We start from the raw sequence: 14,896 nt of genomic DNA, 5'->3' as shown, positions 1-14,896 counted from the left end.
TTTGAGACCCCTGAGGTAGAGCAAGAAGCAAAGGTGTTTTACTCCTAACAGCTTACCACCATTTAAGAGGTGAGCAACTGTGTTCAGCACTAGCTCAAGCTTCAGGATGCAGCTGTCTTAAATAGAGCATTGAGCACATTACAGTTAGCCTAGTCCAGGGGTGGCCAACCAGTGGCTTTGGAACCACATGCAGCTCTTCAGAAGTTAGTATGCAGCTCCTTGTATAGGCTCCGACTCTGGGGCTGGAGCTACAGGTGCCAACTTTCCAATGTGCTGGGGGGGGGGGGGGGGTTCACTGCTCACCCCTTGGCTCTGCCACAGGCCCTGCCCCCACTCAACCTCTTCCCACCCCCTCCCCTGGGCCTGCCATGCCCTAGCTTCTCCCCCTCCCCTCCAGAGCCTCCTGCACACCATGAAACAGCTGATCTGGAGGTGCTGGGCGGGAGCTAATCGGCGGGGCTGACAGTGACCGGGAGGCGCTGGGAGTGGGGGGAACCGATGAGGGGCTGCTGACTTATTACTGTGGCTCTTTGGCAATGTACATTGGTAAATTCTGGCTCCTTCTCAGGCTCAGGTTGGCCACTCCTGGCCTACTCAGTCACAGAATGCACAATGTTTGACCACCAAAAAAAAAAAAAAAAGTCTGCCATGAACTACCATTTAATTTGGTAACCTGAGTTTTAACTATTAGAAATAAATGTTCTTATACAGGCTTCTCTATCACCACAAACTGGAAGAAAAGTCATTCCTGTTTAATGCTACTTTCTCACAAAGCTTCCAGATATTTAGTATGCCAAGGTGAAGCCAAAGGAAGGCAGCCTTGCCCTCTGCAATACAGCGGAAGAGCCACTTTGTGATAATGTGCATTTGGTTAAATGGGATTCTAAATGCAGACTAAGTGTTACCTCTTTGTAGTTTTAGACACAGTCCAGAAGGTCACCTACTGCATTAGGCTAAGATACTACTAGATAAGAGAAAGGTTTACAAAATGACATCTTGATTTACTCTTAACTAACATCAGCAAGATGTGCTGTAAAGTAACTGCATTAAGAATTTTTTGCTTAGCAGACTGCAGTATCCCAGCAAAATGAGATGTTTTACTGATTTTTTCCCTGTATAATCTTATCCTAAGTTCTCACACACAATGTGCACTCTGAAGTATAAAAGCACAAACAGCAGAAAAATTTAAGAGGTAAATGAGAGGAAGAGTGATCCACTAAACAGATCACAGGACACTGAGTCAGCAGATCCCAGTTTTAGTCCTTGATCTGCCATCAACTCACTGTGACCCTATGAGATGGGATGTAAAGCTTGGATGATCAAAGGACTATATTGAACAATGTGCCAAAGAATGGATGTTTGGGACTGTATATATGAAATGGATTTCCTGGAAATAGCTCAAGGGAGGTGAATACAAATTCCTTAAGTCCAGTTACCCAAACCCCAGCCTTTTGAGGCTATGCCCTGAGAAGTGGGCCTCTGTCTGCTGATCACCTGTCATACAAGGTCAAAGGCCGAAGCTGTATAAAGGAAAGACTGAAATAGTTATGGTTGTTCTGGTTCTGAATCTGAAATGGTTGTGAACTTACTTTTACAGGGAAAACCCAGTTGTGGGTCTTGAAGGACTGACACCTAACAGAGGCTGGGCTGGCGTGACCTCTGGTAAGCTTTAAGCAGGCATGTAGGTTCTATTGTTTAGTTTTTTTTCTAAAATACTTGTACTTTAAGAAGAAATATGCTTGCTTAGGAAAACCTGTGTGGCAATCTGCAACTGCTGGCAAGAAAAGTGCAGATGCTGGCCAGTTTAGGCAGTCTGGCTTGCTGTGGATGTGTAGGCAGGGAACTACATAGACTGAAAAAAACCCTGGTTAGGAGGGAGAGACATGTAGGTCTCCACCCAAGAAAGGTGACAGTTGAGGAACCAAGAGCCTACAGTAGGTGCCTTGGTGGACCACGAAGGGGAAATACAGGTGCAGCTGGCCAAAGTCTGACTGATCTTTTTCAATATTGAGTTTGTTGGCAACTAACTATAAGATTTAATTTTCATTGTGAGTCATCACCCCCTTTAATTTCACTTCAACTTTTCTCAAGCAAATTCCTTTTGGGCTAAAATTTTCCATGCTTGGTCTTGACCCAAAGGAGTGGTTTTTTTTAAATAAAACTATCTTTGTCTTTTCTGAGTTATATATGTTCTGACTGACATTGTTTTGTAATTCAGATAGATGAAGTCAGAATATTTAAAAATTGACTTGTTATATAGTCCTTATTCAAGAGGGAAAAACTTGACTTTGATATAAAGAGTTTATAAACGAATGTTTGATATTTTCATGCATGTGCTTTAGAATGTTCCCCAACTAACTGCCTCCTCAATTATTTGTCATCTTAGTGATCTAGCACCACAAAGGCATCTTAAAAGTGACTACAAAGCACTTTTCCCCATTTCTTAAAAAAGAACCAGGAAAACTAAATGCAAACAAGGATTCAAGTGAAATGAAAGTTGAAACTGAGCACTCAAAACTTCAGAAATTCCAAGAGGCACTGTTTTCCCCACTCCACAATGTGGCTATGTCACATACAGGTTTATCTATTCCTGTTTTCCTTGTACACAATAAATAGTTGATCACTCATTTAATTTATACTCTAAAATAGATAGGACATGCAACAGGGTCACATTAACACCGTAGTAATATTTTTATCTTTTGGATTTATAATGTGCTCCTGAATTTTCAGCTTCAACACTGCATTAATAAATATAAACATCCTTGTTTCTTATTCAGAAACTGTAAGTGTTTAGAACTTGAGGATTTTCTCAATGTACTATATTAGAAAATTTAAGTGAACTCTCTCTCATGTAAATCTGAGTGTCGAGCACTTAACACAGCTTTCTAAAGAATATCAAAAGACATTAAAGTGATACTAAACTGAATATTTACCATCATTTAAATTAGGCCTGTCGATTAATCGCAGTTAACTCACATGATTAACTCAAAAAAAAAAAAAAGAATCGTGATTGTACTTCTTGTTCAGCCAATTGCTAAGACAAACAAGTTTGTTTACATTTACAGGAAATAATGCTGCCCTCTTCTTATTTACAATGTCACCAGAAAGTGAGAACAGGCATGTGCAGGACACTTTTGTAGCCAGCACTGCAAGGTATTTACGTGCCAGATATGCTAAACATTCATATGCCCCTTCATACTTCGGCCACCATTCCAGAGGGCATGCTTTCATGCTGATGACACTCATTTAAAAAAGGGTGTTAATTAAATTTGTAACAACTCCTTGGGGGAGAATAGTATGTCTCCTGCTCTGTTTTACTCACATTCTGCCATATATTTCATGTTATAGCTGTTTCGGATGATGACACAGTACCTGTTGTTCAATTTAAGAACACTTTCACTGCAGATTTCACAAAACGCAAAGAAGGTACCAATGTGAGATTTCTAAAGATAGCTCCAGCACTCGACGCAAGGTTTAAGAATTTGAAGTGCCTTCCAAAATCTGAGAGGGATGAGGTGTGGAGCACGCTTTCAGAAGTTTTAAAAGAGCAACATTCCGATGCGGAAACTACAGAACCCGAACCACCAAAAAAGAAAATCACCCTTCTGCTGGTGGCATCTGACTCAGATAATGAAAATGAACGTGCTTTAGTCTGCACTGCTTTGGCTTTTTATCGAGCAGAACCTGTCACCAGCATGGACGCATGTCCCCTGGAATGGTGGCTGAAGCATGAAGGGACATATGAATCTTTAGCGCACCTGGCATGTAAATATCTTGCGATGCTGGCTACAACAGTGCCATACAAATGCACGTTCTCACTTTAAGGTGACATTGTAAACAAGAAGCGGGCAGCATTCATTATCTCATGCAAATGTAAACAAATTTGTCTGAGCTATTGGCAGAACAAGAAGTAGGACTGAGTGGACTTGCAGGTTCTAAAATTTTACATTGCATTCAAAAATAAAAGTTTTTTTGCACATAATCCTACAGCTGTAGCTTTAACTTTCATGATAAAGAGACTGCACTACGCTACCTGTATTAGGTGAATTGAAAAATACTATTTCTTCTGGTTTACAGTGCAAATATTGGTAATAAAAATATAAAATAAGCACTGTACACATTGTATTCTGTAAAAATAATGAGGAGTCCTTGTGGCAACTTAGAGACTAACAAATTTATTTGGGCATAAGCTTTCGTGGGCTATAACCGACTTCATCAGATGCACGGAGTGAAAAATACAGTAGGCAGGTATAAATATATAGCACATGAAAGGATGGGAGTTGCCTTACCAATTGGGGAGGGGTCAATGCTAATAAGGCCAATTCAATCAGGGTGGATGTGTCCCATTCCCAACAGTTGACAAGAAGGGGTGAATATTAACAGACGGAAAGTTACTTTTTGTAGTGCTAACGAGGCCAATTCAATCAGGGTGTATTCTGTGTTGTAACTGAAATCAATATATTTGAAAATGTGGAAAGCATCCAAAATATTTAAATAAATGGTATTCTATTATTGTTTAACAGTGTGATTAATCGCATGGTTAATCGTGATTAATTTTTTTAATTGCGTGACAGCCCTAATTTAAATGTAAAATCTCATTTTATTTGAATTGGTTTTTAAGAACATTATTTGTTCACTCCATTAACTGGAAATATCTAATATCTTAGGTGAATAAAATCACACTAGAATATGCAAGGCAATACATGTGTCTTAACTTAAGGATACCAGTGATTTACCTACTAATGCAGATTAATCTTACTGGGAATTAGTCAGTAAATTATTTGTGCAATGGTGACCGAATATACCTAGATATTTTGTAAGTCTTCCTAGTTGATGAAGTCCTTATTGCTAGAAAATTTCAGTGCAGAAATACTAATACAATGCATTGTCTACAGTACTTTTATTCCAATCTGGACATCCCTAGTCTTCTATCCATACAATCAAGCCAACATGACCTGCACTTTTGTTTTACCATTCTACTTGACTTCTCCAGCAATACTTACTTCATGCTTTAGGGCAGTGGTTCTCAACCAGGAATATGCGTACCCATTGGGGTCTTCCAGGGGGTACATCAGCTCATCTAAATATTTGACTAGTTTTACAACAGGCTACATAAAAAGCACTAGTGAAGTCAGTACAAACTACAATTTCATACAATGACTTGTTTACACTGCTTTATATACTATACACTGAAATGTAAGCACAATATTTATATTCCAATTGATTTATTTTATAATTGTATGGTAAAAATGAGAAAGCAAGCAATTTTTCAGTAATAGTGTGCTGTGACACTTTTGTATTTTTATATTTGATTTTATAAGCAAGTAGTTTTTAGGTCAGGTGAAACAGCAAGACAAATCAGACTCTTGAAAAGGGTACAGCAGTCTGGAAAGACTGAAAGCCACTGCCTTAGGGTATGTCTATACTACAAAGTTAAGTTGACATACAGCCACCACGGTAATTACTTCAATTTGTAACGTCCACACTATGCTCCTTCTGTCAGCAGTGCGTGTCTTCACCAAAAGGGCTTGCATCGATTTAACTAACAGTGTGGGACATTGTGGGGCACTGACAGCCTGAGCCCCACTGCCCTGGGCTGTCAGCCCCTGGGTGGCAACAGGCAATGTAAACAATTCAGTGTCTACACAGACACCGAATCAACTTACACGCTACCCCTTTCAGGGAGATGGAGTTATTAAGTCAGTGTAGTGGGCAACTTATATTGGCGGGAGGGGCATTTTAGTGTAGATGCTTACAGACTGAAGTCGACATAAGGCAGCCTTAGTGAGTTTTACTGATCTGAGCTACCTTTTGTTCATTATGAAAGTACAATCTTAATTGGTTTTCACAGTCCTTTAAATACACACATTAAGTCTAGCCAAAGGACTCTTTCAGTCATCAGTAGCTTAATCCAGAGTCAAAACATAAATATGATATTTTAAGAGTCATCTAAAGGGGGAAGCAGTCCAGACAGCTGGATGCTCTAAAATGTTGTTGCAAACTCATGCTTCCATCAAAGGCAAAAAGTCAGCAAAATTACTTACATTAGTAATTAAGATATTTTGCCCAACTCACAGAAAAGGAGTCTATTTTCTCTTCAGTGAGCATGTAGAACTAGTTAATAGAAGTTATATCAAGCATTGAGAGAAATAACTTCTATACTATTAAAAATCTAATAGTTATAAATGAAACAATGAGATGAAACAAGGAACTAGTGCCTCCAAATATAAAATATTATTAATTTATTTTTTTACCGGTATGAGAGCTTAATTTTGAGGGTTGGAGCTGGGACTTAATATGTATCCAAAAATCAGTATATCCATGCTGCCATTCAGAGGTTCCAACACAAACGAATTCAGCAGTGGTTTCACAGACTGCCTCCACTCACAATTTCACTACAGAAACCTCCAGTCACATTTATTACAACTAATTTTGAGTTTCATTTTAGATGACATTTCTTTGAGTCTGTTTCCTTAAAAAAAAAAAAAACCACGCAGGGACTGGGCCCACCACTCTGAACATGTGTTGTGCAGTGCAATAACAGTGCTGACTAATAGGAGACAGGCCATGCTGGATACCGAGTAACAAAAGAAAGTAACTTGGAAAAAAGAGAACAGTCTCAGGACTGATTTAGTGTTATCCCACAAGGAAACAAGAAGACAGCCCTCCTGACAGAGCATGCAACTGCTTCACCAAAGGTACATGGAGATCAGTGTATCAGTGAGAAGAGCCTTTGATCACCAGAGGGGCCTTAAACCTAGCAACAATGGCTGCTTCCATAAAACCTCTTCAGAAGAAACTTATCACAATGCCCTAGTATAGACTGATTGTTAGTCAGATCTTTCATGCAGCAAGTCTAGCACATCTATCAAGAAGTGGAAGCAGAGAGATAAATACTATCTAAAAAGTTAGGCCAATCTGAAATACCCACTTGATGTATTCCAATGGAAATTCCTATGTTACTGAGGATGGTAGAACCATCCATGAAATATATATTGGCAAACATCACTAAGATATTTAGACTCATTTACAGTTTGGCTACAAGACAAAGTTGCAGCAATTTAACTTAAAACTGTTTTAAAATTAGTGCTAACCCCAGGATGGCCACCTATTTTAGTTTAAACCATTTCCCACTGATTTCAACCAAGCCGAATTAAGGTTGGTTTAAATCAAAAGGAGTGTCCATGTAGCCATTTGCACTGGATTAACCAAATTGGTTTTAAACCTACAGTAGTTATTAAACTGGTACAGCTTTCTCATGAAGACAAGACATTTATCAGTTTATAGAATATGGTTTTAATACAGCATCTTTCATATTTTTAAGCATTCTAAAGCTTCATAAGACAATGGCGCAGTTAGCACAGCACATGAAGTTTGGTTGTGTGTGGTATTAAAGGTGAACTGAAAGGGAGGAAGTAATTGGGGCATGTGTTCCTCTCCCGCCCCCAGGTTGTAAAATGGAGACAAAGTTTGCTCTCACCCCTCCAACCCTTCCCCTCCCCCCTCAAAAAGCTTCTGTATTAAAAACACAAGAACAGAAATTGAGATTTAGGTCTAGCTTGCTTTTCCTGGAAGACTATGAGTAATTACAGAACTAGTAGGATTTTAACATCACACACATCATGCAAGTGAAGTCAAGAGAGATTTAAGTGATTTTTATTCAGACTGTTTAAAACTTTTTTAAACACCTATTTAATTCAACTCATAAGCAGATGGAAAAAAAGACTTTAGACAATAGAACGTTCCTTAAATTAAGACCAAAAGGAAGGTCTTAACACATAAGAGACCTTCAAGAAGTCCAAAACCAAGATTCTGCATTCCTGATCTTTCTTAAAGATAACACACCCTCAGGCTTTCTTTATACATCTGAAGGACAGTAATCCAGTTTCTTCTATCCCCCTTTAAACATGTACCACTTAGGCTCTTTGGAACTTTTCTTAACACTTTAGTTCTGAAGCAAACTGAAAACAAGAAGACTGAAATATAACTAGCAATTTAGTATAAACACCTGTAATTACTATGGTTTCCAGCTTGAATTATTTTCAACATATTTTGAACAAATACTGTATTTAATTCCAAAATTACTACTACTTGAGTTTAGCAATATCATTTTACTCTTACAGAGCCAGCTAATGAAAGTGAGAAACTAAAAAGACTTCTCTGAATCAAGATGTAGCATTTCTGATTTCTACAGCAAAAGTGCATTTATTAGACCACAAGCCACACTTACCATTTAAGATTTAAATATCTAAAATTGCACAGGCTCCAATTGCACAGGTCACCAAATCAACAGTATTTTTACTTTGTTCTTAGCTAATAAACATTCAAAACTTAACTCCATTGTCCTTCTAGATCAGTGGTCTCCAAAGTGGGGTGCGCAAGAGAATCCTTGGGGGTGCGCGGCAGGAGGAGTGCTTTTTTTTTTTTTTTTTGCTTCGTCAGGCGGGAGTCCAAGCAGCTTTTTTTTGCGCTTCAGCGTGGCAGGGGGTGCATGCTCAAAAATTTTTTTACTGACAGGGGTGCGCAATCAAAAAAGTTTGGAGACCACTGTTCTAGATGAACACCTAACTCCTTTAGTGAAACACTTGATCTTTCACATTATCAGACGTTTTCACATTTAACGTTTTTCATCCACTTATCTCTAGACTCTGTATAATTTCTGATCTTACCCTTTATATGCAAAACATCTTCAGAAATTTAGACGATCATACAACTACTTTTTTTAAATACTGCATTTAAGCATGTGATCACAAACAATACATAAGCACAAATAAATATTGCATATCTAGCCTCTCATTTCCTTACTTCTGATTACTTAGCCATGCAATCTTCAAAAACTTCAGAGAATATTAACACCTTTGATTTTTTTTTTTTAAAGACGGGGGGAAAAAAAACATAGTTTAACAAATTGGCTTGACACATCCAAGAACCATTTATCCTATGCACATTATGAAGTCTGCAGCAAGACTTCAGAGTTGTGCAGGAGCTCTTGTCCCCTTCACATACTTTCATCACTGTGCACAGTGCTAAGCTAGCTATGCACATACAACCTGACCTTAACTGCACACTTTGTGCGCAACACGAAAAAAGCAAAATATAGTGCTAATACACAATTTATCAAGTCAAAAACAATTCACACCACAACCACTCAAAGGTTCTTCTCCTCTATGAGGGAAGTTTCCATGCCAAGTTTCAGAAAGTAATAAGCAGTTATAATGAAATGCTCATGACACCTTAATTAAAGCAGTCACTACTGCTCTCCATATATAACAACAGGTATAGGGAACTAACAGAGACTAAGGAATTCACAAGCTAAAACATCCCAAATTGCATGCATTTGTATCAGAATTCTGAGGTCTTCTACTTATAACTTTCTAGTTTAAGATACTCTCCATAGAACTTTACCAGAAAGTCCATTAAAACAGTAAAAAGAACAGGAGTACTTGTGGCACCTTAGAGACTAACAAATTTATTAGAGCATAAGCTTTCGTGGGCTACAACCCACTTCTTCGGATGCAACAAGTGGGTTGTAGCCCACGAAAGCTTATGCTCTAATAAATTTGTTAGTCTCCAAGGTGCCACAAGTACTCCTGTTCTTTTTGCGGATACAGACTAACACGGCTGCTACTCTGAAACCTGTCATTAAAACAGTGGTTCTCAACCAGGGATACGTGTACGCAGTGATCTGCTAAGGGGGTACATTAACTCATTTAGATATTTGCCTAGTTTTACAACAGGCTACATAAGCACTAGCAAAGTCAGTACAAACTAAAACTTCATACAATGACTTTTATACTGCTCTATATACTATACACTGAAAAGTACAATATTTATATTCCAATTGATTTATTTTATAATTATATGGTAAAAATGAGAAAGTAAACAATTTTTCAGTTATACCGTATGTGATACTTTTGTATTTTTATGTCTGATTTTGTATGCACATAGATTTTAAGCGAAGTGAAACTTGGGGATACAGCAGACAAATCAGACTCCTGAAAGGAGTATAGTAGTCTGGAAAGGTTGAGAGTGACCGCATTAAAAGACGAACACATTTGTTAAAATGTAAGTTTCTTTAAAACTTCAGAAACTGCTGCATATAGACAGCAACAGGTAAAAGTGACCAGCAAAGGCAAAAATGCTGTATTTGTGCAGTTTTTGCTTGTTTTAGGGTAGAAGGTCTGAAGAGCTCTTCCCCCCACCTCCCTGCCCCCCACTCCCCTAATTTTTAACTGAACATTCAAGTTGTGTCCACCCTGGAAAATTAGCAGGTTTATGATATTGTTTCACTTCCTTACTTTGTCTGAAGTTTTTTATTCAGACCATTTACAATCTACTTATTTCACTTAAAACACCTGGGGAAAGTTTTAAGGATTGATTGAAAATCTCCAAACCTTCAGTTAAAGACTAAGACTTTGTCTACACATAAGCTTGCACTGATTTAACTGTTTAATATCACACCTTTGCTTATACAAGTATAAGTCTGTCTACAGGCAAAGTATGAGAGAACTCCCCTGCCACATTTTAAAGTCATACAAAAAGCCTTCCCCCCTCTCTTTAAACGACAACACTTAACATTCCTGCTATTTCTAACAGGAAAAAAAAGCAGTGCACTCATGCATACAGGTGTAAAGCAGGTACATTTTTTGGCCCCTTTGCAGGTCACCTTTACAGCCTTATTATATTTAATTCATCCCAAACTAGACTACTCATGTTTCAAGTTTTGTTTTTAAATAAAAATGAAACAGAAAATTTCATAACTGAATTCATGTTTTTTTTTTAACATTAAAAACAAAAGCAGAATTAAGAGATTAACCTTGCTGCAGGTCAGAATTTTTTGGTAGCATCCCAAGTTTTAACCTGTAAATATACTGTTTTCTCAAGTACATCACCAAAACGCCAGAGCTTTTATTGGGGACAATAACCATTCAAACTTGTGTTTGCTACTGCGTCCTATTACACATTTACCCATTAAGCTCTGTAGAACAGGGCCACTTGCGTGGCACGCTCCATCTGACACACAGCATCATGTACACAACTGGTACCATAGAAATGATAAGTAGCCACAACACCGTCACTCTCCTTAGGCAACCCAGACCCTCTGAGATTAACTGATGTTCCCACAACAGACACCCCAAGAATCAGGGCGAGGGCTGTTGTATAATATCCTGGACGCCTTCGAGTTTTGGCTGCGAAACCCATACAGAGTGAGCCTCCAGGGGCTGGGAATCTCTGGTAGGGTGGCCGGCTGGCCCCGACTTTGTGCTGCCAGTGACTGCTCACACAATGCAGCTGCCTCGGAGAGGCTGAGACTGCCTCTCACCGCCGCCATGTTAGCTTCAGCCTCCATGTGCACAGTCCGTGAGCCCCACCGACTGCAGCTCCTATTGCCCCGCACCCACCCTGCTCTCTGTCCCGGGGGAGAGGGCCGCTACTCCATGGGGCGGTTACAAGCCCAATTCATCCCCCCGCAAAGGCTGAGCACGCGAAGACCCCGGCCCACAGGAACAAAGGGGTGGGGGGGAGGGGGGCTGTGGTTCACCGCACCGGTGTCTCACCGGGAGCTGGGACACCGACCGCGACTGAGAGGACGGGAAAGGGGGCAGTGGCGGCCCCTCCTGCCTGTGTCCGAGCCCAAACAGCCCCGCATGAGAGGGACGCGCATCGCCCCGCGCTAGGCTTTGCGGACAAAGGGCTGCGCGCTTCGGCCAGGCCGAGCAGGAAAGGAATTCTCCGGCCGCTCTTCTGGAACCTTCCGGCGGGAGCCTCCGCCGGGCCCACACCGGGAACGCCCCGAGCAGTCCCGCGGCAACTCCCCGGGGACCAGGCCGGCCGGGGCAGGAGCACCGAGACCTCGCTCCCCGCACAGCGGGGCACGGGCCGGCCAATCCCCGCCGTGGATGACGGGGAAAGGTGATTCTGCAGCCCCGGCGTGAGACAGAACGACAGGCCGCCGGGGAGCGGAAACTCCCGGGCGGGGAAGGGAACCTGGAGACCGAGAGGGAAAGTGCGGCCGATGAGTCCGGGGAGGGCTGGAGCTGAGGAAGCCAGAAGACGGGAGGGGTGGTAGGGCCCAGACGGGGGTGCGGGGAGCTACGGTACCTTCTTCTTCTCCAGGTTGCGCAGCTTCTTGTCGATCACTCCCAGGATCTGCTTCATGGCCTCGGTCTGCACCGAGCTGGTGCTGCCGCCCGCAGCCGCTACCACCTGGGGGGGAGCCGCTGCCGGGGCGGCCTCGCTACCCGCCGGCACTGGCCCCACTTTGCCGCTGCTACTCGCCATAGTGCTGTTGGTAGCCGAGGGCATCTCTACAGGCGAGAAAAGAGAGCGCGTTAAGGGGGATGGCTGGACGGGCCGCCGAAGGGGACACGCGGGAGGGCGCGCGCGCACCCACAACCTTCCTCACCCACCCGCCAGGACGCGCGTCCGAGCCGCACCTGCAGGCGCGCGCCCAACGATCTCGCCACCAAATCGATTCGGCTCTGTCCGCCTGCGACGAGGGCGCTCGGGAGTCACGTGACCAGGAGCCTCCTGGCGCCGCTCGCCCACTATCCCCGTTCAACGGTCACTCACGGAAACCCTCCCGACCCCTGTGTCTGGAACCCTTCGTCGTCATCCCCACCCCCCTCACCGTGTGTGTGAGTGTCCCAAGGGGAGGGGGCTCAGTGCGCTGCGCTCTCGCTATAGGGAACGGCCGCCTCAGCCCACTCCGGCCCCGCCGCCTGCGCCGCTCCTGCTACCTCTGCACCGAGCTACTAAAGGAAGAGACAAGAGCGCGCGCGCCTGAGACAGGCAGGGCCGGGTTGGGAGCGAGCGATGGGTCCTCGGCGGCAGGGTGTGTCTTCGTGGAATGCCTGAGCCACTGGCCGCTCTGCATTCCATAGCGGGACGGGCTCAGGAGTGCGGCGCTCCCCATCGTGCATCCAACAATCCCCCTTCCAAATGCTAAAGCCTTCCCGGGCCGGGTCGTTCAGGCGCGCGCTGGTCACTTAAACCCGGCACACAATGGGAAGAGCAAGGGGCTCTTGGAAGGACCCAGCGGGAGCGGGCCGGGCTTGTTGGGCAATGAGAACTCTTCCCTCTAGCGACAGCTCGGCCCTGCTGCGTGCGAATCCGGCCCGGGGAGCGGCAGCTTGGGCAGCTCCAGCCCCTTCTCCAGGGGGGCCGGTTGCGTGGATCCCCCGGAGGGGCCCGGACCCCCCCTCAGGGCAAAGGGCTTAACTGCAATAGTCCCGTCGCTGCCGAGCGCTGGCACTGGGGGCCGCTCGGTTCCGCTCGCAGGCGCCCGGTGGACTGGGCAGTGGCCGCCGAGCCTGGGGCGCTCTGGGGGTGACCCGTGGTGTCACGCGCGCTGGGCATTGTAACCAGCGGTACCCGAGCGAGGCCGCCTGCAGCACGCACGTGACCCGCTGTGTTTCGAGGCAAAGAAGCCCCATTGCCCGAACGGTACAGGGCAGGGGCGCTTTGAGGGCTGTCCCCGTGGGGTGGCTTGTGTCTGGTGCAGAGTCACCGTGAACTTCTGACCCGCAGACGTGTGGCTTGAAAACTTTTAGTTTTTGCCTAATCAGCTAACGCTCAGTAGCTGCTCCTTACTGGGTAGGCTCATGGGATGTTTGGTAGCAGGTAAGGAGCATCCCTGAAACAACAGGATGGGTGATCAACCTCTCCAATGACAGGTTTCAGAGTAGCAGCCGTGTTAGTCTGTATCCGCAAAAAGAACAGGAGTACTTGTGGCACCTTAGAGACTAACACATTTATTAGAGCATAAGCTTTCGTGGGCTACAACCCACTTCTTCGGTTGCATATAGAGTGAAACATAAGAAGTGGGTTGTAGCCCACGAAAGCTTATGCTCTAATAAATGTGTTAGTCTCTAAGGTGCCACAACCTCTCCAATGCGAGCCACCTGCTACATCCACATTTGGGGGTTGAGATTTAATACATGCATTGTAGCCACTGGCAAACAATTGCCTCTCTTTCCTTACCTGCCAGGTGTGTCTTTCTTGCAGATCTTGATGCCTGTCTAATACTTACATACATATTAAACTTTATATACATTTCTGACCTAAGGCAGTATAATGAATCCAACCCCTTTAGTGCTATTAATGTTGTCAGCTATTGCTGGACTTTGATTTCTGGTCCAGGTAACTGAAAGCTTATTACTTTATTTCTTTATCATTTGCAGGAATTAGCAGTGAGACAATACCAGGCTTGTGTTGTACAAAGGCAAATTTGCATTCAAAATGAGTGCTATACCTTTTTTAAGGAGATACAAGTGTGACGTCTGGAGGCAACTGAAATGCCCCTGAATGTGGCAAACCAAGCTGGAAAGGCTTTGGCAGTTATTCAGCTGCCCTTTTGTACAATATAGAGGGAATGTTTTCCCTGGTATTTTAGAGAAAGAAATGCCCCTTACATTTCTTGTGAATTTGATAATTAGCTAACTTGTGTTCCTATACTTATTTTCTGTTCCTCATTTTACAGCTAATTTTAGCTCCATGCTAAGCAAACCTGCTCTCTGGCTTTTTTATAATTTCTGACAAATAATTTGCAATAGTTAATGTCCTTGCATATATGAAGTATCATTTATTCAAAGTGCTGTACATGTTGATGGTGCAAACTATATTTAGGAAGCAATTCATATAAGTGTAGCCACCTCCAAGATGAAACATAACTGTATAATAGCAACATTACACAACAGTTTGTTCTGGAAGTGAAGAATACCTTTTCTAGCTGACATTACAAAGGAACATTTCAGATAGATCCCAAAGGGTAGCATTTGGGTGGTTCATCTACACTGGAGGGTCTTTGTTGTGAATCCCTCCTGTTCATTTACATGAGATTATTAAGCTAGTGGGGAGACTCGGGGCCAATTTCAATTCTTGGATAGAAATAGAA

The 14,896-nt window shown here is 43.1% G+C and overlaps 1 protein-coding gene across 3 annotated transcripts in view; it reads right to left on the bottom strand.

The window, feature by feature from the left end:
- CAPRIN1 (cell cycle associated protein 1) overlaps positions 1-12,768 on the bottom strand; it is an 89,431-nt gene extending 76,663 nt beyond the window's left edge. For 2 of the 3 annotated variants that reach the window (XM_024213857.2, XM_024213860.2), the window contains exons 1-2: positions 12,632-12,768; positions 12,103-12,308 (exon numbers count right to left, since the gene is read on the bottom strand). In XM_024213857.2, coding sequence (XP_024069625.1) covers positions 12,103-12,306 — 204 coding nt within the window. In that variant the 5' untranslated portion in view covers positions 12,307-12,308; positions 12,632-12,768. Of the gene's footprint in view, positions 1-12,102; positions 12,309-12,437; positions 12,611-12,631 lie in introns of those variants that run through there. The other variant, XM_024213859.2, reaches the window with a different exon arrangement.
- Between the last annotated feature and the right edge of the window lie 2,128 nt (positions 12,769-14,896).

This window comes from Terrapene carolina, unplaced genomic scaffold, assembly GCF_002925995.2.
Source record: "Terrapene carolina triunguis isolate 2854851 unplaced genomic scaffold, T_m_triunguis-2.0 Scaffold96, whole genome shotgun sequence".
NCBI classification, from domain to species: Eukaryota; Metazoa; Chordata; order Testudines; family Emydidae; genus Terrapene; species Terrapene triunguis.
Note: the sequence above shows the minus strand (reverse complement) of the source record. Positions and strands in the feature narration are given on the sequence as shown.